This window comes from Argopecten irradians, chromosome 2 (genome assembly GCF_041381155.1).
Source record: "Argopecten irradians isolate NY chromosome 2, Ai_NY, whole genome shotgun sequence".
Lineage (NCBI taxonomy): Eukaryota > Metazoa > Mollusca > Bivalvia > Pectinida > Pectinidae > Argopecten > Argopecten irradians.
Window position 1 is genome coordinate 45762111 of NC_091135.1, and position 26514 is coordinate 45788624.

The 26514-nt window shown below is 37.3% G+C and overlaps 2 protein-coding genes across 3 annotated transcripts in view; both read left to right on the forward strand.

The window, feature by feature from the left end:
• Window positions 1–26213, forward strand: part of LOC138315669 (stimulated by retinoic acid gene 6 protein-like) — a 32358-nt gene extending 6145 nt beyond the window's left edge. Inside the window, exons 5-17 of the mRNA XM_069256854.1 lie at window positions 8702–8822; window positions 9145–9205; window positions 10595–10717; window positions 10940–10978; window positions 13026–13111; window positions 13334–13451; window positions 14269–14404; window positions 15282–15439; window positions 16790–16838; window positions 17197–17314; window positions 18018–18149; window positions 21486–21649; window positions 22016–26213. Of these exons, the coding sequence (XP_069112955.1) occupies window positions 8702–8822; window positions 9145–9205; window positions 10595–10717; window positions 10940–10978; window positions 13026–13111; window positions 13334–13451; window positions 14269–14404; window positions 15282–15439; window positions 16790–16838; window positions 17197–17314; window positions 18018–18149; window positions 21486–21649; window positions 22016–22272 (1562 nt within the window). The 3' untranslated portion in view covers window positions 22273–26213. The remainder of the gene's footprint in view (window positions 1–8701; window positions 8823–9144; window positions 9206–10594; window positions 10718–10939; window positions 10979–13025; window positions 13112–13333; window positions 13452–14268; window positions 14405–15281; window positions 15440–16789; window positions 16839–17196; window positions 17315–18017; window positions 18150–21485; window positions 21650–22015) is intronic.
• Window positions 583–8160, forward strand: LOC138315671 (integrase/recombinase xerD homolog). 2 transcript variants are annotated; one of them, XR_011207515.1, is made up of 4 exons: window positions 583–721; window positions 2511–2933; window positions 5106–6835; window positions 6894–8160. XR_011207515.1 is itself a non-coding variant. In XM_069256861.1 (3 exons), exons 2-3 carry the CDS (start codon window positions 2522–2524, stop codon window positions 6092–6094), a joined length of 1401 nt encoding a protein of 466 aa, XP_069112962.1. In that variant the 5' UTR covers window positions 583–721; window positions 2511–2521; the 3' UTR covers window positions 6095–8160. The 2 variants fall into 2 exon arrangements, 1 of the variants encoding a protein (XP_069112962.1); XM_069256861.1 differs by having other exon boundaries at window positions 5106–8160.
• Window positions 26214–26514: the final 301 nt, after the last annotated feature.

Sequence of the window (26514 nt, forward strand, 5' to 3'; positions counted from 1 at the left end):
TGAAGTCTACTGCAAGGATTCATTCAACGATGTCGTAGAAATGTGGACATACCAGGCTAAGTAGGTCACGACGGCGTCAGTGTTTGTAAACAAAGCGCACATGTTAGCCTACACGAATGTTTAGCCTATATTTAGACTTATGTTGAACATTGTGATCCTTGGTCACTCGTTTATTCGTAGATTGAGGGATCGTGTTGTTGATGATCCCTCTTGTCGTAATCTAAAACTGTCACCGGAAAATTTTAATTTATTATTCCGAGCACAGGGAGGATTGACTGTAAACAAACTGTTTAAACGTGCGGACCTCCTTTCGTTCCACCATCCGGACATTGTTTATTTACAGATCGGTGGTAACGATCTCTGTACATCATCACCAGCGGATGTCGTTAACCGAATTTTGGACTTAGTTGAAAAACTTATTACAAAAAACAAAGCTTGTCACATTATAATCGGACAATTGTTTTGGAGGAACAGCGTTGCCACTGATAACTACAATGAAAAGGTGATCAGAACAAATTTACTACTTGCAAAAGGGACAGAGTCTAGCAGCTACATCACCTTCTGGAAACACCGGGCTGGCTTTTGGAAAACAGATCTTTCCTTCTTGTGCAGAGATGGGGTTCATCTGAATCAACAGGCCCAACTCAAATACCTCCAAAGTGTCAAGGCTGCTATTTTGACAGTGTCAAAAAGAATGGACAACTAGTTTGGGTACTGCAAGGTAATATTAATTAGAATTATCCTAATTGCAGTAAAGCTAGTATATACATAGATCTGGTACTGTTTTCCAGATACATGTACTTGGCTCTATATTGGGTACACTATTTACATTAAATTCAAAAAGATTATTGTTTGGTGTACAGTGTTACACCAAATTTACACATTTGATTGTTCGGTGTACAGTATTACACCAAATTTACACATTTGATTGTTCGGTGTAAAGTATTACACCAAAATTACACATTTGATTGTTCAGTGTACAGTATTACACCAAATTTACACATTTGATTGTTCGGTGTACAGTATTACACCAAATTTACACATTTGATTGTTCGGTGTACAGTATTACACCAAATTTACACATTTGATTGTTCGGTGTACAGTATTACACCAAATTTACACATTTGATTGTTCGGTGTACAGTATTACACCAAATTTACACATTTGATTGTTCGGTGTACAGTATTACACCAAATTTACACATTTGATTGTTCGGTGTACAGTATTACACAAATTTACACATTTGATTGTTCGGTGTACAGTATTACACCAAATTTACACATTTGATTGTTTGGTGTACAGTATTCACCAAATTTACACATTTGATTGTTCTGTGTACAGTAATACACCAAATTTACACATTGTGATTGTTCGGTGTACAGTATTACACAAAAATTTACACATTGATTCAATTGTTCGGTGTACAGTAGTACACCAAATTGTTACAATTTCAAGATGTTCGGTGTACAGTACTGCACCAAATTGACATTTTGAGTGTTCGGTGTACAGTATTACACTAAATTGATATGATAATTACACGGTGTATAGTATTTACACAAATTTAAAATTGACTGTTTTTACAGTATTAAAATAAAGTGTTTGGTGTACAGTACTGCACACAAAAATTGACACTTTATTTTTTCAGTGTAATATCACATGCATACACCATCATATTATTGTTTTCGGTGTACAATATTTACACAAATTTTATCTCTTGGTACACATTTGAAATTTACAATTTGGCTGTCCAATGTGCAATATTGGACTAAAATGTCTGATTATATAGTATATTAATGGTAATCTTATACTATTCATGATCAGTATACAGTATTGATTACAATATTTGCCCCGTTTGATTATTTGGTGTACATTATTACATCAAATTAAAACAGTAGTTGTTTGTCTGTTCAGGGGTGCACATGCATGGTTTAGGTACAGTATAGACCATTTATGAACTCTATGCTGGTCTTGGTATAATTATCTATATATACATGAGATATGCCATATTGACCATTTCTCTGCTTTGCAATATATTATTATTATCATAAAGTTAAATGACACCATTGCAAGCTGGCTTGTTATACATAACTCTTTTCAGAAATCTAATTCATTATAGCATTTACACTGACCTGTTATATATGTGTGTATATATCTATACATATATACAGAGAGAGAGCCGAGATGCCTTCATATTCATAATTAAAGGGCAGGGGTATGCCTTAATATTTTGAGGCTAACTTGACTCATGATCAGTATATTTAACAATGAGTATATGTGAATGACAAGGAATACATATACATTCTCTAATTCTCTATAAGGAGAGCTCGAGTATATAATCTGTCATTTGGGTTTAATGACTATATTATGAATCAAAATCATGATCAGTAAAACTTTTGTTTATAAACCAAATGCTATATGATCATGATTGACGTTTGTTTGTACAACACTGTTGTTTATCACGATAGATATATAAGTTCATGTTTTCGGCTTCCATTTTATTAATTTTTCAGGACAGTAAAACATGGCACCCAAAAGAACAACTCAACCTGAAAAGACGGCTGCATCCTCTAAGGCCAGCAACAAGAGGCAGAAAACAACTACATCGACACCTGAAAGCTTAAGTGTTCCCACCGCCAGTACTCCCGATTTGGACTATGATAAATTGGCAGCGGCCATGCTCAAACAAATGTCAGCTCAGCAGAAGGCTGCCTTAGAAACAATCACGGTCAGAGAAGATACAGTGCCTCCTGTACATGTTCCGGTTGCAGTGTCCGTGGCTTCTGAGGTGTCGACCCCCACCGCCACACCGGTACCAGCGACCTCGAGTAATCGTGCTCAGTCATCACAATCAATGAACTCGAACTTACATGTTGTAGACAGCAACCAGGGCAACCCAGTCATATCTTTGATTGAGAATTTATTTGGAAACCATGGTGAGTTCATTGATGATTCCAACAATAAAACAACAGGTCCACTTAACCTGTCTGCTGGTATTCCATTAGGAGCGGGGGTGTCAGATAGAATCAAAAACAAAATATGGGGGGAAGAATATATAGATTTGAAAATCCTACTCCCCACATACACTGAGGAACCGTTTGCTGTTAACATCACAGCTGGTTCTTTTTCTATCAATCAAGGCCATACACAGAAGCAACCATTGTCCATAGATCAATGGACTACATGCTTCAACACTTTCACAGCAATTTACATTTCCAAATGTCCTGAGGAAGCTGCAAACCTCTTAAAATATGCAGCAACCATCAGGGAAATAGCTGCTAATCATGGCGATACGGCATGGCGCCATTATGATGAAACATTCCGGCGTCTTCGTCTTGCTCATCGACAACCATGGCAAAAGCCAATAGATGAGCTTTACACAAAGGCAGCAAACTTGAAGCCTTTTCGTGGCCAACATTTCTCTGTCAAAAAACAACAAAATGGACCTCGCCCCTTTCGCCAAAAAGTCTGCTTTGCTTTCAACAGAGGTATGCCTTGTACCGCATCCCCATGCAAATTTAAACACCTGTGCCAAACCTGTTTTGGAAATCATTCCAAAACAAAATGCTATAAAGCAAAACAAAATTTTGGCCAGAAATCCCCAGCCACACATTCCAACGCCAGTTAATCTTGAAATCCTTAGGCAGGAATTGGAAGGATACAATCCTGTCCCTCTAGAAAAACTTCTTTTGGGCTTTTCAAAGGGCTTTTCCTTAGGTTTTGAGGGAGAAATTGTAAGTGGTTTTTCTAATAATCATAAATCTGTTAGAGATAATCCATTAGCTGTTACTGCTAAAATTAAAAAAGAATTAGAGCTAGGTAGGGTAAAAGGCCCATTTAACACACCTCCTTTTGAATCTTTTGTGTGCTCACCACTAGGTCTTATACCAAAATCTGTTCCTGGAAAATTTCGGCTTATACATGATTTGTCATATCCAGAAGGTAATTCAGTAAATGCCGGTATTTCAAAAGAAAATTCTAAAGTATCTTATGATACCATAGACCAGGTCGTTTCTCTTGTCAAAAAGTTTGGGAAAGGGTGTTTATTAGCTAAGACAGACATAGAAGATGCTTTCCGTATCATTCCTATTCATCCAAGTAATTATCACCTCTTGGGCTTTTCATGGGAAAACAAATTCTACTTTGATTGTTGTTTGCCTATGGGTGCTAGTAGTTCTTGTCAAATTTTTGAAATGCTCAGCAGTGCCCTTCAATGGATTATGATTGAGAAATATAAGGCTTCAGGCATGTCTCACATTTTAGATGATTTTCTATTTGTCGGCCCCCCCAATTCGGCGAAATGCAAACATGATCTTAACACTTTCCTCGCCTTATGTAAAAGACTAGGGATTCCAATAAAATCTGAAAAAACTGAGGGCCCATCTACTACCCTTATTATCTATGGTTTTGAAATAGATTCTATTAAAATGGAATGTAGGCTACCCCTAGATAAGCTAGACAAAATGAGAAATGCACTTCGAGTCATGAAAAATAGGAAAAAAGTGACTCTACGGGAACTTCAGTCCTTAATAGGGCTATTAAACTTTGCATGTGCAGTGGTTTGCCCAGGTCGAGCTTTCTTGCGACGCCTAATTGACTTGTCTACTAAGGCTAGCAATCCAAATTACTTCATTAGATTGAATATGGAAGCCCGTGCGGATATGACGGCGTGGGCGACTTTCTTAGAAAGCTTCAATGGAAAGTCTATGTTTTTGGATGACACCTGGCTTACTTCAAAACATTTGAAAATGTACACTGATGCATCAGGTAGTATAGGCTGTGCTGCCGTTTTAGGAAACGAGTGGTTTGCTATTCCTTGGACAAATGCTATGGCACCATTGCCTATAGCAATCAAGGAATTATTCCCCATTGTCTTAGCACTAGAGATCTGGGGAGAGATCTTGAGGAATAAAAAGATCATATTTATGTCAGACAATCAAGCAGTTGTTGAAATTATCAACAAACAGTCCTGTCGCGAACCTACTCTCATGAAATTGGTTCGTCGATTAGTTATTACAGCTTTGAACTTTAACATTTATTTTCGTTCTACTCATGTACCAGGAAAACATAATGTTATAGCCGATAGTCTCTCTCGTTTTAAATTCCAGGAAGCTCACAAACAAGCACCCTGGCTCAAGAAACATCCCACAGAAGTGCCTCTACGCCTCCAAAAGTTATAAATCTGTCCCAAGATGCACTGCAGTTGCTATCAGCGGCCACAACAGACAGAACTAAGACTTCTTACTTGCGCAGTTGGAAATTGCTCCAACAGTTTATGGGCTCCACTAATATTACATTACCTCTGTCTATTCAAGTGGTAGGAAATTTTGTTGCCCACTTGTTTAACAATAAATACAGCCCATCGAGCATAGCCACTCATGTGTCTGCTCTCAGTTTTGTGCATAAGATTCTAAATCTTGAGGACGTGACACACTCTTTCCTTATCAGGAAAATGTTAAAGGGATGTTTCAATATGACAGGCAAAAGTGATACTCGCTTGCCTATCACAAAAGAAATCCTATGTAAGATAGTTGATGCATTGGACTTTGTTGTAGATGACCTGAAACTTCGTATTTTGTTGCGCACAATTTTTCTTGTTGCGTTTGCCGCATTCATGCGTCTTGGCGAGCTAGTATGTAAGTCTAATTCAGATGCTGTAAAAGTGTTACAGAGGTCAGATGTGTCCGTGTCATCAGATTCCTCAGCACCATCTATAAAGATGGTTTTACGACACTATAAAACACAGGTAGATAATCATCCTGTTTCACTACAGCTGATTTCCAAGAATGTGTCATCTAGGTACTGTCCTGTTTTAGCAGTCAAACAGTACTTAAAAGTCTTTACCCATACAGAAGGCCCCCTTTTTCAAATGTCCAATGGACATCCTGTCATGTATACACTTGTATCCGAACGACTCAATCAAGCACTGACTTTTGCAGGCCTAGATCCAGGTCTGTATAAAGGTCATAGCTTTCGAATTGGAGCTGCCACAGAAGCTGCCAAATTGGGTCTTTCTGAAAGTGTTATACAGAGGTTGGGGCGTTGGAATTCTAATGCAGTCCAAAGATACATACGCATCAATGCTTTTCAGATATGAAGTATTTAATTTACAAGTTCATCACACTCATAGGTGGATATAGAGCTTGCACTAGTACTGCTGGCACATAATAATAGCAAATTATGAGAAGGCAGAGTTGTCGGCTCTTTATGATTCCTTGATACACACTTGTCAATTAAGAGAGGTCAGGATTTGCCTGCTCTCTGATTTATAAAATTACAAATGTTCTATATAAGTAAGAGGTCAGGATATGCCTGCTCTTTCTACGTATTTAAGAGGCCAGGGTTTGCCTGCTCTTATTAGGATTAGATACATAATGTACATATATCAATAGTAGGATAGTATCTGCCGGTCTTAATTAAGATTCAGGTAACCAAACACAAACAATTGGTATGTTTTTGTGGTTATTTAATTACTAACGGCACAATCTTTGATGTATAAGAGGTCAGGAGTTGCCTGCTCTATAATCAGAGAAAGATATATATATTTGTAATTATGTTCCTTACAAGAGGTCAGAAGTTGTCTGCTCTTAAGATTAATGTATGTATATTCATTAATTACTACATGATGAAGTAGACATGGTTTCAATACACTGAAAGAGGTCAGGATTTGCCTGCTCTCTCAGCTTAAACTTGAATATCATGTTATAACAAATTGTGGAGGCCAGGGTTTGCCTGCTCTATACAAATATAGGTCCTACTTATATAATATCATTATAAGAGGTCAGGATTTGCCTGCTCTAAGATAGTGAAATATACATATCCTTGTTCGTGTAAAGAGGTCAGGGTTTGCCTGCTCTAAGATAGTGAAATATACATATCCTTGTTCGTGTAAAGAGGTCAGGGTTTGCCTGCTCTTATGACAACTTATCAAATATAACTGTCTTATTCTTAAATGTTTGAATTGGTTTGCCCTAATATATTTTTCATATCATGATCATTCAAGAACTACTTAATGTTTGATGTTGCATTGATGTTAGAATGCCTTTATGGTGCATATAAAATTGAATCTTCAGCTTTATGCTATATAGATACAATGTATACATGGTAATTTGACATTATACTGTGTTGATAAAAGATGTTGGATTATAAGTCTCAGCTTAATTATATGTTCCATGTTCTTGTAAAAATATGCAACTACATTATGTTTATTATATACTGTATTTTGATGGTTTTTCTGTATTTCAATTTGTATAATTGGAGATGCTGCTCCAACAAACAATTTCATAACAACAACATTCAGACACGACTTTGGGTGGCGCGGGACTGAAATAACTGAAGCCATTGCAGTCCGGTGGCATGTTTTGATGCTCCACCTTTTTGGTTATATCAAAAGATTTACTTATGTTGTATATATGTTTATGCAGCATGGCTGACATTGTTGTTACCATGTCTGCCATGTTATTACTCGTCATTTAATAAAAATGACATTAACTGGACATTTTCATTCTCTGTTGTATTTTATATAATATACCCAAAAACTTAGCTTCAGTCGTGTCTTTTAGTCAGAGTGATGTAGATGTATAACATAAATACAATTTATACCAATAAATACATTTATGTTATATTTCGAAATTTTATGTAAATCGAGTTCACTTGAACCGATTTAGACATATGGCTATGTACCTTGAAAGATAAAGTAAATCGAGTTATCCCTATACCGATTTAGGTGATAAGCCAATCAGAACTGGTTATTCGGTCACGTGACAAAACAAAGAAAAAATTTTGCTTGGGAAGATCGGTGCTCGGAATTCTGATTTCCCACCATCCCACCCATTTTCACATGTTTCTTTCTCCTAACTATCATAATTTGTCATGTACTTTGGATAATAATCTTTTTCTATGATAATTTTTACAATTAATATTCTAACAAGAACTCGTATTATGTTTTATGTATATATAACTGTATGTTGATGAACTCATATATTATTGTTGTATGTATGCAACTGTATGTTGATGGCATGGCATGTTTTGATGCTCCACCTTTTTGGTTATATCAAAAGATTTACTTATGTTGTATATATGTTTATGCAGCATGGCTGACATTGTTGTTACCATGTCTGCCATGTTATTACTCGTCATTTAATAAAAATGACATTAACTGGACATTTTCATTCTCTGTTGTATTTTATATAATATACCCAAAAACTTAGCTTCAGTCGTGTCTTTTAGTCAGAGTGATGTAGATGTATAACATAAATAAAATCTATATGAATGTTTAGTGTATGTTGGCATAATGATGTTAGTTAAATATCGTAGGAGAGTACACATTTCAACAACTTCAAAGTATTAATGGAGGAAGAGGCAACAGCTCATGTTACTTGTTGACGGCCGTACCTATATTTTTGTCGAGTATGCTTCTTGTGAGAACATTTGTGATAACTACAGAAATACAGAGCAAACACATTCCTTTTTATATAGCAATGAAAAGTGATAAACCAATCAAACTATGGTATTATACAAGCGATTAGCAGCACCAGTAACTACTAACTGTTGAAGTCGAGATACGGTAGGTCGCGGCGGCCATCGCAACCTTGAGAATATCGCTATAGAAAATAGATTAATAGAGACGAATAGAAGCACAATTGACAACTCTTAAACTTATTTATTGTATTGAAGTTAACATTTATTCCCATTTTGCTTTCAGTTCTATTTACCATACCCTTGTCCGTTGTAATTGGGTTAACCTTCTACCCCCTGTTTGTATGTCTGACTCCTAGCTTCAGATTCGTCCATTCTACCATTGGTCTGGGCTACTCTACTCTATGGTAATATACCTTTACAATCTGGCAAAACAACATGTAAAACTTGTGTGAAAATTGACAACGAATTTCAATCGTTATGGAAAAATATAAGACACCAATTTAATTTTTAACATTAAAATATTATTGAATACAATGTACATAAAAATGTAAAAGTATGCTATAAAACTAGATAATTCTAATTCATTGAAAGGTATTATACTTTTCTTACAGTTAAATTTATCAAAATAGCAAGTAAATATCATTTTGAAGTTATTTGAGTGTTGGATAAAGCATCACCTACGCTTTACCACTTGTAATAACGGTTATATTGACCTTCCCATTGTAGGCTCGGTCTAACTTCGTTAAGATTCCAGATTTATGTAATATGTATCAAACAGTCTAAATGGGTAAGTAAGTTGGTTGATTATGTTTAAACTTCCAATATAAGTTAAGGTTATCTTCGGTTATTTTCCCATGAATAATTGAATCTTACATGGGTCTGTCAAGTGGACAGGGATATCTCAACCAGAGTGAAATATTTTGGCTAATCAACCCGAGGCTTGCTGAGGGTTGATGGTCAAAATCTTTCACGAGGGTTGAGATATCCCTGTCAACCTGACTGGCCCATGTAAGATTCTTTTTCTCACAAACTTTAACAAGAAATGGTGAAAATTCAGTCGATACGAACGTCACTGTGCGTAAAAATGCTCGCCGATTGTATCATTGACGTCATTGTCTAGCGCGTGTGAGCTGTCTTTCATTGGGATAGGGAAATTTATCTTTTCTCTAGCAATCACAGGATAACCCTGTCAAGTATGAAAGAAATGATGTGTGTGAAGTGATAATGTGTTTTAGGAGGCTGCAGTATGATCGTGATATGTCACATTATAATAGTGAAATAACAAGTGATCGTTGTTCTTCATTGTTATCAAACTCGAGTTATTTAATTTTTAAATTAAAAAAACGAGGTTTAGCGAATGTATTTTGAAAATTTGAAAATTAACTAACGATAGTTTAGATAAACTATATTAAACAACAGTCACGTGTTGGGGAACTTGTTTTTCCCATAACTATAACTGTATATACTCTGAGGTGTGTAAACATAAACGATAACCAACTGCTATAGAATTTATCACATGTTTTTCCATTGTTAAACATGTATAGTTATGGGATAAACTAATTTTCACTATTACAATGGTGCTATTTCACTGAAACATATTGCCAAAATCACCTACATTTGTAACAGCACACCCCAACCGCTAGCATTATACTGACAACTGGACAACCTGTCGTCCCACTCCCTGCAAGCTGAACGCTAAGCAGGAGCAAAACAACATTACTTTTATATACCTTGACGTTGTGGCCACGGAACTGAAGCCAAACACTTCCTCAAAGGGGCGGCCTGTTTACTCGAAGTCAGACGTTAGAGTTATGAATAAAGTTTGGTTTTCTTCTATGATCATGTAATGATTTTAATGTCTTTTGTTCATGAAAAGGGTGAACAGTAAAACTGATTTACGCAAAAGATGTTGTTTAATCAACGTGTGTTTTAACTGGGTAACACGATTCCCTTCGACAGTAAGTCTTCAAATAGATACATGACAATTGTATACATATTCTCGTTGAAGGCTTGATATGGAGTTGTTTTGATTGTCTGTGCTATGCATTTATCAATATTGACTAAAAACGGAAGACAATGACGGCATATTACTTCGCTAATTTTCACACCGATTGAAATAATTAATTACATGTTATAAACCGTACTAATGAAATGTTTTGATGTTTGTTTAATACAGATGTTGACTGGGACATTAATAGCTATGCACATACCACAAGTAGTGTGCCTGCTGTATCTCGCTCTCAGATTCCTCTATATGTTGGCAACAGATATAAAAAACACATTTCATGCCTATAGAAACGTAAGTTGTTGGTATAGATACCGTCACAATATTATAACAACATAAACAATTAGTCTATAAATAGTCGTAAGAAAAAGTTTCAAAACTCTTAGATTATTTGAATCGAATATATACCAAATTTTACACGTTATATCGAGTTAGTTATATATAACTAGCAAATATGTTGCTGTGCAATATCATGATTATTCCACATCTAACGGAGCATTTCTCTCATTAATTTAGGGACATACGGGATGTATGGAGCTAGCAGTACTAGATAAGGTTAGTTTGACGTTCACTTCCATCTATACTAAATAATCTGTTAATGTAGATATATCATTTAACTTATACTACTCAAAATTTGCTAAGGATCACTTTTATATTTCAGTATATCAAATTCATGTAATTGTACAATATTCATAAAAATGATTTAATGATGTCTTTAAGATGTCTAAACACGGGCTCCAACAGAAAAACTATGGATTTTTCACGAGTGCTCGATACATTACTTGCGAAACAGAGCTACCCCCCAAAATCACAAAAACACGGCAATGGGAGCGAAAATGAAATTCGCGTTAAAACAGTTTTCTCGTGTAATTTTCATTTCAGCATATTGTGTGACGTCCCCTAGCTTCAACAACACTGTGACATCGCCGACGCATGCTCGCAATTATAATTAAGTCCCGTTTCCGGTTTTGCTGGATGGATGCCCATTCCTCTCGCAGAACCTTTCCAAGTTCTTGCGGTGACCTTGGCTGGTAAACGCGGGAAGAAATGGATTCCTGTAGCATGACTCACATGTGCTCTGTCGGATTTGGATCCGGAGAACGAGCAAGCCAGTCCATACGTTCGATAGTTTTCCTCTGAAGACAGGCGACGGTGACCCGAGCTCTATGTGGATGAGCGTTATCATCCATTAGAATGAATTCCGGACCGATAACACCAGCATATGGTCTAATGTAGACATCGAGGACTTCATCGCAGTACCTCTGGGCTATCAAATTGTCGTTCGGAAAGACATGGAGATCTGTTTTCTTTGGACACTTATACCGCCCCAGACCATTACAGACCCGCCGCCATGTCGGTCGTGTTCGGAGACGTTGGATGTAGGAAATCGTTCATTTGGTAGTCTCCACATTCTAGCATGCCTGTCTGTGAAGTCGAGACAGAATCTGGACTTGTCTGTGAACAGAACAGGGCTCCAGTCTCTGATAGTCCATCTCGCATGATCGTAGGCCCATGTAAGTGTAGCTTGAGCATGCCTAGCAGTCAAGGGAATCCTCTCTGCAGGTCTACGGAACCTCAGTCTGTATGATTATGTACAGATTGCGTAGATATTCGAGTTCCAGTGGCGTTTATGAACTCATTTTGTAGTGACGTAGCATTAATAAACCTCTGAAGACGAACTTCAGAGGGAAACTATCGAACGCATGGACTGGCCTGCGCGTTCCCCGGATCTAAATCCGATAGAGCACGTGTAGGACATGCTACAGTAATCCATTTCTTCCCGCGTTTTCCATCAAAGGTCATTGCAAAAACATGGAACAGGCCCTGCAAGAGGAATGGGCATCCATCAAGCAAAACCGGAAACGGGACTTAATTGCGAGCATGCGTCGGCAATGTCGAAGTCTTATTGAAGCTAGGGGACGTCACACAATGTAATGAAATGAAAATTACACGAGAAAACTGATTTCACGCGAATTTCATTTTCGCTCTCATTGCCGTGTTTTTGTGATTTTTGGGGGTAGCTCTCTTTCGCAAGTAATGTATCGAGCACTCGTGAAAATTCCATAGTTTTCCTGTTGGAAACTGTGTTTAGACATCTTAAAGACATCATTAAAGTATTTTTATGAATATTGTACAATTACATGAAAATAATATACTACAAAATAAAAGTGATCCTTAGCAAATTTTGAGTAGTATATTTATATCACATTTTCACACTGATTTTGAAAATGTTAATCATTATAGATGCTGTTTGTTTTATATATTAGATGTATTCAATTATCTTGAAAATATACCAAACTAGGTATATAATGTACTATGCATATTATATTATTACGATTTGATATTAAAGGTCCTGTGAGTAAGTTAAACAAGAAAATCGAGATTTTTAAAATATAAATAACTGGCTAGTTTAAAAAAACGGATGGAGAAGGTAACAACCAATATTCAAAAAAAACAATCAAATAATCATGCGCATTATTAAAATAGAAGATATGAAAAAGACGTGTATTTTGAAATGAATATAAATGAATTAATAGATAAATAAAAACAAAAGAATGGAAATGAAACTCAGTTTCATACGTTTTGTATTCTATTTCTGTAGGCAGAAAATGACCGCCTTGCGAATGCGAAACAAATACAACATGTCAGAATGTTATTTCTAAAGCCAGACAACTCGACATCACCTGGGTAAGTCACGCATCAGCTGTTTCTGAATGATAATAGTAGAGTATGTATAAAAACAAAATTATTACTAGTCAGTGCTAAAAAGGAAACATAATGTATTGCCCACTATGGCGCGGATTTCATGACATATTTTTGTGAGTGTGAAAGTAGTCAGATTATGCATGTACTCATTTTGTTACTGTTATGGTTATTTCTATTGTTAAATAAAATATATTTTCCTTTCAGTCAGTATATAAACAAACTTCTTGATACCATACAACTAAGCTACAAGAAAGAGCGACCCTTCAGATACTCACATCGGGTGGTTGTCACATTTACTGTGGCTCTTTTATGCCTATATCAGGTTTGTATTCTATATACACAGCAATATCACATAATCTGATTAAAATGTAGCATTGCTTATATTGGGAGGAATGGCCAAATAACGAGTAGTAAATCATTCTCCAAAATGTAGCATAAAAATGTAGACTAAGCGGTCAAATTTGTTTCATATTTCATGTATCAGTATTGTCTTACAAACAATTAAGGTTTATTGGGAACGATACTCAATTAGAGAAATGTGGATTCGTAAGGCGGGTGTATTAAAAGAGACTGATTTAGTCTTTCTTGGTCTCTTTATGATAGCTAGATCGTTGCTACGTAACATACCAGGTATTAGCATATACTGGAACGGATATGAACAGTAACAGGAGCACCTCCCAAAATATATAACTCTGCAAGTAGCAGTTCGTGGCTTTTTCATGTTCGCTTCATTCGTATATTTACGCGTGGACATCTACAAATGATGCCATTTTAGATGCATAGCGCATACAATTGGCACACCGCGAGCAGTTTGACAGCGAACAAAGTGACAAAAATCACTAGCAAAAATATAAACGTTCTTAGAACATGTGAATAAAGATGTATTCGTCATACCGAACCACAGGCTATACTTGTCCAATTGACCGAGTACGAACGCTAAAAAATCCTGAGGCATGTAAACAAATCTGTATCCCTAATTTAGTCGCCACTGCTGATAACGTTGATGTTAAGTCAACAGAAAATGAACCTACCGTTACTTTGATACCATTGTTTGTAACAGTAAGATAATTAATGGTGATAAACAATGCTCAAGTGTGCTTCATATTTCCTGTGTAAAACATCTTTTTTATTTCCGATAGGTGACAGTATCTGTATTCGGAGTTGGAACGCATTTGATAATATTATTGGATGGGTTTGTCGACGATCATTTTAAAAATTCTTCAATCTTTTTGGAATTCAAAGATGGAGTTAAATTATTTTGCGACGTTCTGACAGGTAAGTGTTAATATGATGATCAAACTTTACAAGAAGTAAATGAAAAGTGTCAATGTGAAGATGAAAATGTGATATCGTATGAATAAAGAAAATCGACTGTAAACGTAATTTACCTAGAGTTTAATGGGTCACACTAGAATTAGGTTATTGCATAATGTGTCAACTTCAAGGTAAAGACAGATATTGATTTTCAGTTTTACGTGTGTTTGGTCAAAATTCAATATGTCGGTTATCCTGATGGAATTATGAACGGACCTACATGTAAACTATGCTTCATCGGCCTATGAATTCCTCAAGTGAAAATCATTTTAGATATCACTCGCGCACAAAAACACTAGAGACAGTTCTCATTTGTCTGATTTAAATGTTCATTTGGCAATCATTTTGGATTTCCACATTACTTATTGTGTACTATCCTCGAAAATTTAACGTACCGTAAATTGGGATATTTTGTCGTCGTGAAATTTTTTTTTATTTGGCCTTGTTGTATTAAAATAGGGTGGTTTAATTTCGGTGTGGTTAAATTTGGCGTTTCCAGTGTACTGTTAATGGCGCCTAACACGTCCTTTCTTCGCATAGGTCCTTCAACAATGAAAAACTGATATGATTTGATTTGAAGGCTTATTGATATTTAGACCTTATCATATATTGGTCTTCCATAGAAGTGATTAAAATAACACACATTTTCATTTGTAAGAGTACATGTTTACATAAGTAATCAATAACGTGTAGATCTATGTATTGGTCATAATTAAAAAAGATCCTTGAGTTTTGTTTCTAATGTAAAATATAGTTTTCAGTTTCATACCACACATGTTGACAAACTCTCTGTCTTTGCTAAGCCGTTAGTATATTTAAAGTTTATTTCTGTTTATAGTATCCTTCTACGTATCGCTGATATTAGCCACCCTACTATCTGGGATTTCCATTTTCCAAATTATGGTTTCCTATCGGAGGAACATGATGGCACTCTATAGGGGAGATTTCTCCGTCATTCCGAACGAGGCATATCATCAGTCAGCTATCACAGTAATGGTAAAGGCTAAATATTAAAAAAAAGTCGTACCAGAGTTACCTTTTCAGGCGTCCCCTTATTCAGGAGCTTCTGACCCAGGGCCGTTCACACACCGGCACCGACACCACTATGTAACGTGCACGTCACCAGACAGCCTTTTCAAGCCGCCCCTTTTCAGGATTTTTTACACAGTACTTTTTTTAATTCTTTTTTCCACTCAGAGTTGAGAATATTAAATTTTTTGAGCATTTTCTTTTATTCTTTTTATTTTCATAAAAATACCGATTCATGCAACATACATACATGCATACATACATACATACATACATACATACATACATACATACATACATACATACATACACACCATCACATACATACATACATACATACATACATACATACATACATATATATATACATACATACATACATACACACACACACACACACACACACACACACACACACACATACATACTTACATACCTACACATACACCATCACACACACACACACACACACACACACACACACACACACACACACACACACACACACACACACACACACACACATACACACACACACACACACACACACACACATATATATATATATATATTGTACACAATTATTATCTACATCTAAATACTCTATTAACATGAACATGTATGTAACATTTGAACATAATCACTCATTCATCAAACAACATCTATAGTATAAATATAATTGATGTGTACTTATATATATAATATATAGTGACCAATTTCAATCTCAAAACAAGTTAGTGTTCGCCAATGTCAAAACGAGCAAAGTATCGAGCTCCACGCATCATTGGTCGATAAGGATTAACGTTCTTGTTCCGGTTATAACTGACACATTTTGATTAATTAATGAGGCTTAAGTTGTTCCGGTTATAACTGAGCCGAGGACACACACCAAACGAATATCTGCGTGATTCTTTGCAATATAGATTCATGTTTACTATCAGTGGTATACCTCACTTGCAGTTCTAATTCATTGTTCAGTACTCTATAAAAATAATCTGCATGAGCCTATTAAATTGTTTTTATATCGCCTCAATATTGTAAGGTATATTTTACCATTTTGGCAAATCAATCCAACTTAATTAGTAAAATTGAAGTACATGTATCACCAACGTTTACCACATACTACCCAAGGGAGGCAACGCCAACAGAAATCATCACAAACTAATCCATTGATTAACCTGATATTGACAATAATGTCAGTAATAGAGACGAACATTACTAGTTAAATGATTTCATTTGAAAATTAATTCTATTTCCTCTGATTTGAAAATATTGCTACCAATTCATTTTTTTCTGAGAGTATTTTACAATTTTCAGACTGACAATTTACATTATCCGGGTTACCAAATAGCATATCTGATTTGGGGTGAGTATTGCAATTCACTCTAAAATAAAAATTATCAGAATGAGAAACCAAATAAAGTGCCTACTAAATAATTAATGGATTATTTTATTATTTGCTATTCAAAATGTTCATTGCGCGCCTTATTATTACTGAAGCATCATGTGTTCAATCTGTTTTAAATTAAATACACATTGGTGACTGGTCGCATGACCATCGAAGAACGTAGACTATAGCCTATAACGATCATTTACAAAGTTTCATATGTTTTATATCAAATAGTCGCTCTAAAAATATTAAATAATTTCATTTTATAAGCATGCTATTAACTAGCCAATTTTAGGTGACACCATATTTTAGTGCATTTTGATTTCATTCACAGGTTATCAGATACATATCATTGTCTTTTTCATCGCCTGCGTTCTGATAGCCTGTCTCGTAGTTTTGCCAATTCTCGGCAAAGTCCAATTGGTTTTTCTCCAACCTTTTCTGACACTGGTGTAAGTATATTGTCACTATATGCGGAGTATTCATTACATAGAATAAAGGGAAAGCGGACAAAAGTAACATGATCCTTGAGAACTTCGACCATAAATGATTCTGCTAGTCGTATAAATATGAACATAATTACACAGTTATTATATGATCATGAATTATGTCACCGAATACGTTGCTAATATTATCATTTACTTCATGTACATCTAGTGATTTCATTTCAGTTAGAGTTATGTGCAAGGGGAGCTTTTAATAGGTTATTCCCCACCACAAGTTACCACCGTTTCGAATTCTTCAAGTATTAAAAAAAGATGAAACTGTCAAAAATTATTATATTTACATCTAAGGTGCAGTGAAATGAGTACATACGATCAGGCCATGAAGCCAGTCTGTGGTCTGTAGTTTTATTTTTACGGTGTTATTACTTATTGTAAAGTGATTTATGATTAAATGGCTTAAAATAAGACTTTTACCATGCATAAATTATGTGTTGTAACTGATGTTTATAAGGTATCCCACATGTTTGTCTGGTTTTTAACAGATCACTTAAAGAAACAAACATACCGGGTATACTAATTTTCGTCCAGTATTGTACATATAACTTTAAAATAAACAAAATGAATAGCATATTATCAATAAGTTTTCATGTAGTTCGGTTTATGAATATTAAGTTTATCAACCAATGTCGTTTTTGTTAACATGTTTCAGATCAACAACAGCTATACGGCTGTTGATTTCTATAGTTCAGAAATTCATATCTAAAAGATGGCTCCTGCACGATCATGACGTGCTTAACACAGAAACCGGCAAAACCAACAAAGTGTTATCTTTGAAAAATAGGTAAGTTGTAGTTTAATCTTAAGCCAAGCTTGTTGGCACTATCAGGTCACAGACCACGATGCCTATGTTAACACTATCAGGTCACAGACTACGGTGGCTATGTTGGTACTATCAGGTCATAGACCACGGTGGCTGTGTTGGCACTATCAGGTCCCAGACCACGGTGGCTATGTTGGCACTATCAGGTCCCAGACCACGGTGGCTATGTTGGCACTATCAGGTCACAGACTACGGTGGCTATGTTGGCACTATCAGGTCATAGACTACGGTGGCTATGTTGGCACTGGCAGGTCACAGACAACGGTGGCTATGTTGTCACTATCAGGTCAGAGACTACGGTGGCTATGTTGGCACTATCAGGTCACAGACTACGGCGGCTATGTTGGCACTATCAGGTCACAGACTACGGTGGCTATGTTGGCACTATCAGGTCATAGACCACGGTGGCTGTGTTGGCACTATCAGGTCACAGACAACGGTGGCTGTGTTGGAACTATCAGGTAACAGACCACGGTGGCTATGTTGACACTATCAGGTCACAGACGACAATGGCTATGTTGGCACTGTCAGGCACAGACCGCGGTGGCTATGTTGGCACTATCAGGTCACAGACTATGGTGGCTATGTCGGCACTATCAGGTCACAGACTACGGTGGCTATGTTGGCCGCGGTGGCCGAGTGGTTAAGATATTCCGACAGATTACCACCGGCCCTCCACCTCTGTGATGCGGGTTCGAATCCCGTGTGGGGCAGTTGCGAGGTACTGACCGCTGGTCGGTGGTTTTTCTCCGGGTACTCCGGCTTTCCTCCACCAACAAACCTGGCACGTCCTTACATGACCCTGGCTGTTAATAGGACGTAAAAATATACAAACCAAACCACAGGTCACAGAATACGGTGGCTATGTTGGCACTATCAGGTCACAAACTACGGTGGCTATGTTAGCACTATCAGGTCACAGACTACGGTGGCTATGTTGGCACTATCAGGTCACAGACTACGGTGGCTATGTTGGCACTATCAGGTCACAGACTACGGTGGCTATGTTGGCACTATCAGGTCACAGACCATGGTGGCTATGTTGGCACTATCAGATCACAGACCACGGTGGCTATGTTGGCACTGGCAGGTCACAGACTACGGTGGCTATGTTGGCACTATCAGGCACAGACCGCGGTGGCTATGTTGGCACTATCAGGTTACAGACCACGGTGGCTATGTTGGCATTATCAGGTCACAGACCACGGTGGCTATGTTGGCACTATCAGGTCACAGACCACGGTGGCTATGTTGGCACTGGCAGGTCACAGACTACGGTGGCTATGTCGGCACTATCAGGTTACAGGCTACGGTGGCTATTTAAGCACTATCAGGTCACAGACCACGGTGGCTATGTTTGCACTATCAGTTCACAGACTACGGTGGCTATAATGGCACTATCAGGTCACAGACTACGGTGGCTATGTTGGCACTATCAGGTCATAGACCACGGTGGCTGTGTTGGCACTATCAGGTCACAGACTACGGTAGCTATGTTGGCACTATCAGGTCACAGACTATGGTGGCTATGTTGGCACTATCAGGTCATAGACCACGGTGGCTGTGTTGGCACTATCAGGTCACAGACCACGGTGGCTATGTTGGCACTATCAGGTCACAGACTACGGTGGCTATGTTGGCACTATCAGGTCACAGACCACGGTGGCTATGTTGGCACTATCAGGTCAGAGACTACGGTGGCTATGTTGGCACTATTAGGTCACAGACTACGGCGGCTATGTTGGCATTATCAGGTCACAGACTACGGTGGCTATGTTGGCATTATCAGGTCATAGACCACGGTGGCTGTGTGGGCACTATCAGGTCACAGACCACGGTGGCTGTGTTGGAACTATCAGGTCACAGACGACAATGGCTATGTTGGCACTGTCAGGCACAGACCGCGGTGGCTATGTTGGCACTATCAGGTCAAAGACTATGGTGGCTATGTTGGCATTATCAGGTCACAGACTACGGTGGCTATGTTGGCCGCGGTGGCCGAGTGGTTAAGATGTTCCGACATATTACCACAGGCCCTCCACCTCTGGGATGCGGGTTCTAATCCCATGTGGGGGAGTTGCGAGGTACTGACCGCTGGTCGGTGGTTTTCTCCGGCTTTCCTCCACCAACAAACCTGGCACGTCCTTACATGACCCTGGCTGTTAATAGGACGTAAAAATAAACAAACCAAACCAAACCAAAAGCTATGTTGGCACTATCAGGTCACAGACTACGGTGGCTATGTTGGCACTATCAGGTCACAAACTACGGTGGCTATGTTGGCACTATCAGGTCACAGACTACGGTGGCTATGTTGGCACTATCAGGTCACAGACTACGGTGGCTATGTTGGCACTATCAGGTCACAGACTACGGTGGCTATGTTGGCACTATCAGGTCACAGACCACGGTGGCTATGTTGGCACTATCAGGTCACAGACCACGGTGGCTTTGTTGGCACTGGCAGGTCACAGACAACGGTGGCTATGTTGGCGCTATCAGGTCACAGACTACGGTGGCTATGTTGGCACTATCAGGTCACAGACGACAATAGCTATGTTGGCACTATCAGGCACAGACCACGGTGGCTATGTTGGCACTGGCAGGTCACAGACCACGGTGGCTATGTTGGCACTATCAGGTTACAGACTACGGTGGCTATGTTGACACTATCAGGTCACAGACTACGGTGTCTATGTTGGCACTATCAGGTCACAGACTGCGGTGGCTATGTTGGCACTATCAGGTCATAGACCACGGTGGCTGTGTTGGCACTATCAGGTCACAGACCACGGTGGCTATGTTGGCACTATCAGGTCACAGACTGCGGTGGCTATGTTGGCACTATCAGACACAGACCGCGGTGGCTATGTTGGTACTATCAGGTCACAGACTATGGTGGCTATGTTGGCACTATCAGGGCACAGACCACGGTGGCTATGTGGTGAAGGTGTCCATCTTACCACTAGTCAAACGTCTTTGTAAGCTAGTAAAAATAACAGGAAGTTAGAAATCCGCAATTTGATTTTTGGAAATGAAAAACCTTCAAAATTCCAACATAATATTGATTTTAGCACATTTTTTTCATATGTTGCGTTTCTGTATTGTTTAAATATTTGATATATGTTACTTAAACACAGTGATCAGCGATTCATGCATGGGATGTCTTTAGTTTCCATACTAATGTTATTGGTAGTTGTAGTCTCTACACCTTTTTTAAGTCACAGATTAATGGTTACACACATGACTCTGATACTAATAATTGAGTTTTATTCTATCACGTCAACTTAATTTTAGGGATACTTACCACAACATGGCATACTTCATGTTCTTTTACTACATACTCATCGCTTTAATCCGATGTCTGATGAGAATAGTCAAGGCTGTCGTTTTGGGTGTGATCCTCTTTGGTAGAATAGACAGGAGTGGACTGATGCACGGCTTTGAGACGTGGGATACAGGTAGAGTCAAATAAACAAATATCAAACCATTCTACAAACAACTACATGTATTGCTACATCTCTGTCCTGATATTTGCTAAATTTTGTCATAGCGAAATAGCATTTATGGTACTTTGACTGTTAAAATAGATAGAGCTGCTTTGTGATTTAATTCAATATACAAATGTGTTTTGTTCAATGTATAGAAATCCTCTTACTTGCCAAGTCTTATACGATTTTGTGGTATGATCATTAAGCTTAAATGTTCAAGAGAACAAAAGTTTGTCGAATACTTTCCCTACAAAAATTTATGCCCGTTTTGAAAAATATATATATATCATCATTACAAGGGCAGTTTGTTGAACTTTTCATGCACATACTTTTCAGGTTATATGGCGTACGTGAGTTTTCTTCAGATGGAGTTAGTGCACTGCCACCCAGTACTGGTAGTGTTCTGTGACCAACTCCTCCAGAGGTCGTCAGCCGGCACCGTCCAGGTACCAATGCATAATACTAATGATCTGCCAAACCACATAAGGTCAAGGACAACCTCCATTGTTATCCCAAAGTACAATAGGAGAATACATAACCGATGGCTTAAAGTCTACACTCTGCTAAGGAATCCAACTTTGGTAAATTGTTGAAAATGGATGCTAAAAGTATTGTCGCGTTGTTTTTTTTTATCAAACTCTGTATTCTTACATGTTCCGGTTTTATTATGAAATGCATTTTAAGCGTTTATTTATAGTGAGACTAGGCCAATGTGAAGGCCGTCCTGGAAATTAGATCAGTCGGTTTTACTGTGATATGCCTGAAAAGCTCATGGCTGTTCTATGTGACATGTGTGTAGAATTACACATTGTGGTCGAACTTCTTGTATGCCGAACACTGTCCTTTGCTCGTAGAGTAATGCAACTTTTGTCTAGAACTGCTCAAATCGCTCAAACAGTAGTGTGTTTACCTTATTAGGTAAATTGTCTTGCCTAAAAATCATTTTATCACCTTCTCAGTGGTTATATAGTTTATTTGTTTAACGTGCGTGACTTCGGCTCGGGTATGGGTACAGCGTCCATATTGTACCTGCTTAATCGTATTGATCAACGATTTGATATTTTAACGATATTAATTAAAATACTAAATTTGTCAATGTTTTATGTAATATGTTTCATAAGTAATGTAGAACAATACATTTATGCCATATTTTGCCTTCTTGGTTATGTAAAAGAATTAGCCTGAGTGAATTCTCCCTTTAAGTAAAACAAATGTGGTAAAATAAGGATTTTATCTAACCGAATTCCAGGTATGCTTATCATGTACCTGACGGGCATGAACGTTTGTTTTGGGTAGCTGTACATATATGTGCTATTCATTTTTTACATTGTAAGTAAATTTGGTTCTATTTCATGTAACCAATTCCTAATTTCCCGTTTCCGTAAGTCACACCTTGAGTTGGGTCTAATTTTAAATGTCTCTTCTATTAGCAACAGGTTCAAATTTAGCAAATTAATGATCACATATGTTCACCAGAATCACCGAAACGCTTCAATGACCGTGTTTTAGCCAACCGACGCAGAATCAGATAAAGATCACTTCTTCAGTAAGAGTTATCTCCCTTTTTATATTAAAACTCACGATTTGGTGTATAATCTGTTTTCGTAGAATCTACATGATTCAGTACAACATACATAGACTTTATTATATTACTACTTTTTTTGTATAACTACAATACGCATTTGATCATCAAATATATTAGATATGATTATTTCGCTTCGTGAAGACATTCCAAATTGCGGACTATTTTTCTACCCCATCGGACAAAGATATCCTCACTTCCGGTGAGTATCAGATTCCCCTGCCTTACCCTGCACGCTTAGAACATATTCTCGTCATAAACCGGAAGTTGGAAATAAAAACTAACCTGTAAAGTCCAAATGGACAATCAATATCACATTCGAACTCGAGCTCGTGCTTCACAGGCGTGCTGAACTTTGACCCAATGATCATCGCAATCCCACCTACCTTTACATTTCGTTGATGTTTACTCGATAAAACACTTACATTATATTTTACTGGTTTTATACAATATTGTCAGTATTTCTACGGTATATTTCAAAATGAATTAGATTCTTGTTTGCCACAGTGCAACAAGTTTAACAAAGTCTTGACACAGAAAAATTGCAATATTTAATGGCCGGGGCCAGGGTATAAAAGGGAGACAACTTGGGAAAATGGAGGGTGATACAAATCTTTAGCAGCCTTCAATTCAGAGAAAGAATTAACTCAAATTCATGTTATTCAAGAATATATATGACATATATTTTGTCATGTTTATATGAATTTTTGTGAGGAATCTGAAAATGTACATAATCTTTAATAAAAAAAAATCAACTTTGCTTGTTTTTCCTATAAAAGTATTTTTTCCTTTTCAAATTGTATACTGCCAATCAAATTTGAATTTTGCCAGTTTGCCTACCGGAAGTTGTTGCCGGAAGTTTACAGTTGTGTTGTTGCTATGGCCCTAGCTACGCATGCTAAGTAAACAAACTCCCTACCTTATCAGCATTTTGGCGGCAATATATCCCAAAGGCACAAACAAGTCATAAACAAGACAGATTCACACTTCCCATAAATACAGTTCATGTAATCTATTCCCAACAATGACCCAGATATGCCATATCATCAGGATTTGGAAACCAGAATCTGACCAGTTTGATAACACAGTCCGGCATTATGTCACGCCTATGCCACACAGGTTCCCCTTGTCCTGTCCTAATTCCTAATGCTTGCTTCTTTTTTCTTGATATCGGGGATCTCCCCAGGCTCCTCTATGATACAGCATTGTCCAAAACCGCTTGTAAATTTCTTTTCTCCGAACATTGTTTTTTCTTATGCTGTGGATGTGCTGTTATTTCCCCCACCATTGTTTTGTTTCTCTCATTTGTAATACATGGCCTACATAAACAATACCGGCATTCATCTGAGTTAACATCCTGGGGAATAGAAAATCCCAAACTTTCACAATTTTTGGTGAAATTACAGGAGCAAAAAAAAAGGATCATTCCCTACCTAGAGAGGGAAATCTGTACGAGAATCACGACAGTCCAACACTCGGTAAACCTCGGGCTAAACAGTCATGAATCTCCTCCCTGGGTAGAGATCACCCTGTCCTACCCTAAAGGTAGGGAAAGAACTTATTAATTCCTGGCGAAACGCATTTGCGAGGGATATTTAATAGGGTTATGTCGTCCGTTCGAGATTTCTTTTCCATGCTATAACTCAAACACCATTCAACGTAGATCCTTGAAACTTTCTGTTTATATCAGAATATTTACAGTTTGCACTGACATGGACTCAATAATCATGCTTTCTAGTATTATCATTATCAGTGTATAATTTTAGCACAACACGCGCGGCGATTCTATTGTTACGTGAATAGTCGATGGCGTAGCAACGTGGGGTCATGACCCCACCTTTGGCGGGAACATATGAATGACTCGATTCCTATCAGCTGTTCAATGGAATTCGTTGATGATGACGGGATGGAAAAAAAATATGGGTAATTTAATAAAAAAAATCTGCAACTGCTGCAGGAATTAATAATATTCATTTACTTGAAAAACTTAAAATATAAGGAATAGATGTTTATTTTGTTGAGGTTGTGAGGGTATAAAGCCGGGGTTACATAATTTACACGTGCTCCATTATCATTATACCCTCAAACCTCAACAAAATAAACATCTATTCCTTAACTAATGCCTTAAATGTGCCTTTTACAATTGTTGATCTTTAAATTCTATGTTCGATATCTCTACCGTGGAAATTTAGTCAAAAATACCAAGTTACTGTTACCGTTGTCACCTGCTGTTATTTTTGTCAGTTTTACAATACCCACATATTGAAATATTTGTGTATATAGACAACTACGTTTAACATATGAGGTATAGATTATACGTACATATTTAGACATTAGATTTTTATGTTTTGCTGTGCTAACTGATTATATACCTTTATCGAAAAATCAAACAATCAACATTATACATGGGTTATCTGTGGTCATAAAAAGTGATATTCAATTTCCTGTTTCGCTATATAACAATCATCGTCATTGGGTATTCATTTTATTGTTTTTACATTATTCAAGGACGATGCCAAACTCAAATACATACATTTTAAGTTATTCTTTAATAACTATGAACTTGATATAAACATGTACACTATTTGGGTTGTCATACCAACTGCGTGGCGCGATGGATACGCTGTTGTCGCTCCTTTTTTTCACTTGTGACCAAAAGTTACATTTGTGAGTATGTCGTTCTATGACTTTATAATTGTCATTATGTCCGAATGTTCTCGTTTTCAAACAAATTATACTTCATTCAAAAGTAGGAAATTAACTTTTAGATATACATTTACACTCATTACATAATTTGTTTGATTGTGGTTTAGTCGTTCATATGAAGGCATATGCGTTTCAGCTTTTTAGGATTATATCTTTTTTAAAATAATTGAAATACTTTGCTTTCGTTGCAATTGCTTCTAATGTATTTTGTATGTTATCTGCTAATAAAAATGTTTGTAATACCGATCCCTATCCTATTCTTATTTTGTTCGGAATCCGTATGTAATAAAAACAAAACAAAGGTTCTGGAGATTTTATAGTAGAATATTAGACTGGGTTTTCCGAAAAATCAAACGTTCCTTGGTCCAAAGTTTTACAAATTATGTGTATGACAGATATAAATGCACATAATTTAAAGCGTATATATATACAATTATATAATTATTCATTTTCGATAATAATGAGCATGATTGAAATAACGAACATTGGATCAGAAGTTTGTTCAATCATCCTACGCCAGGATACATAACATTTAAAACCACTGATT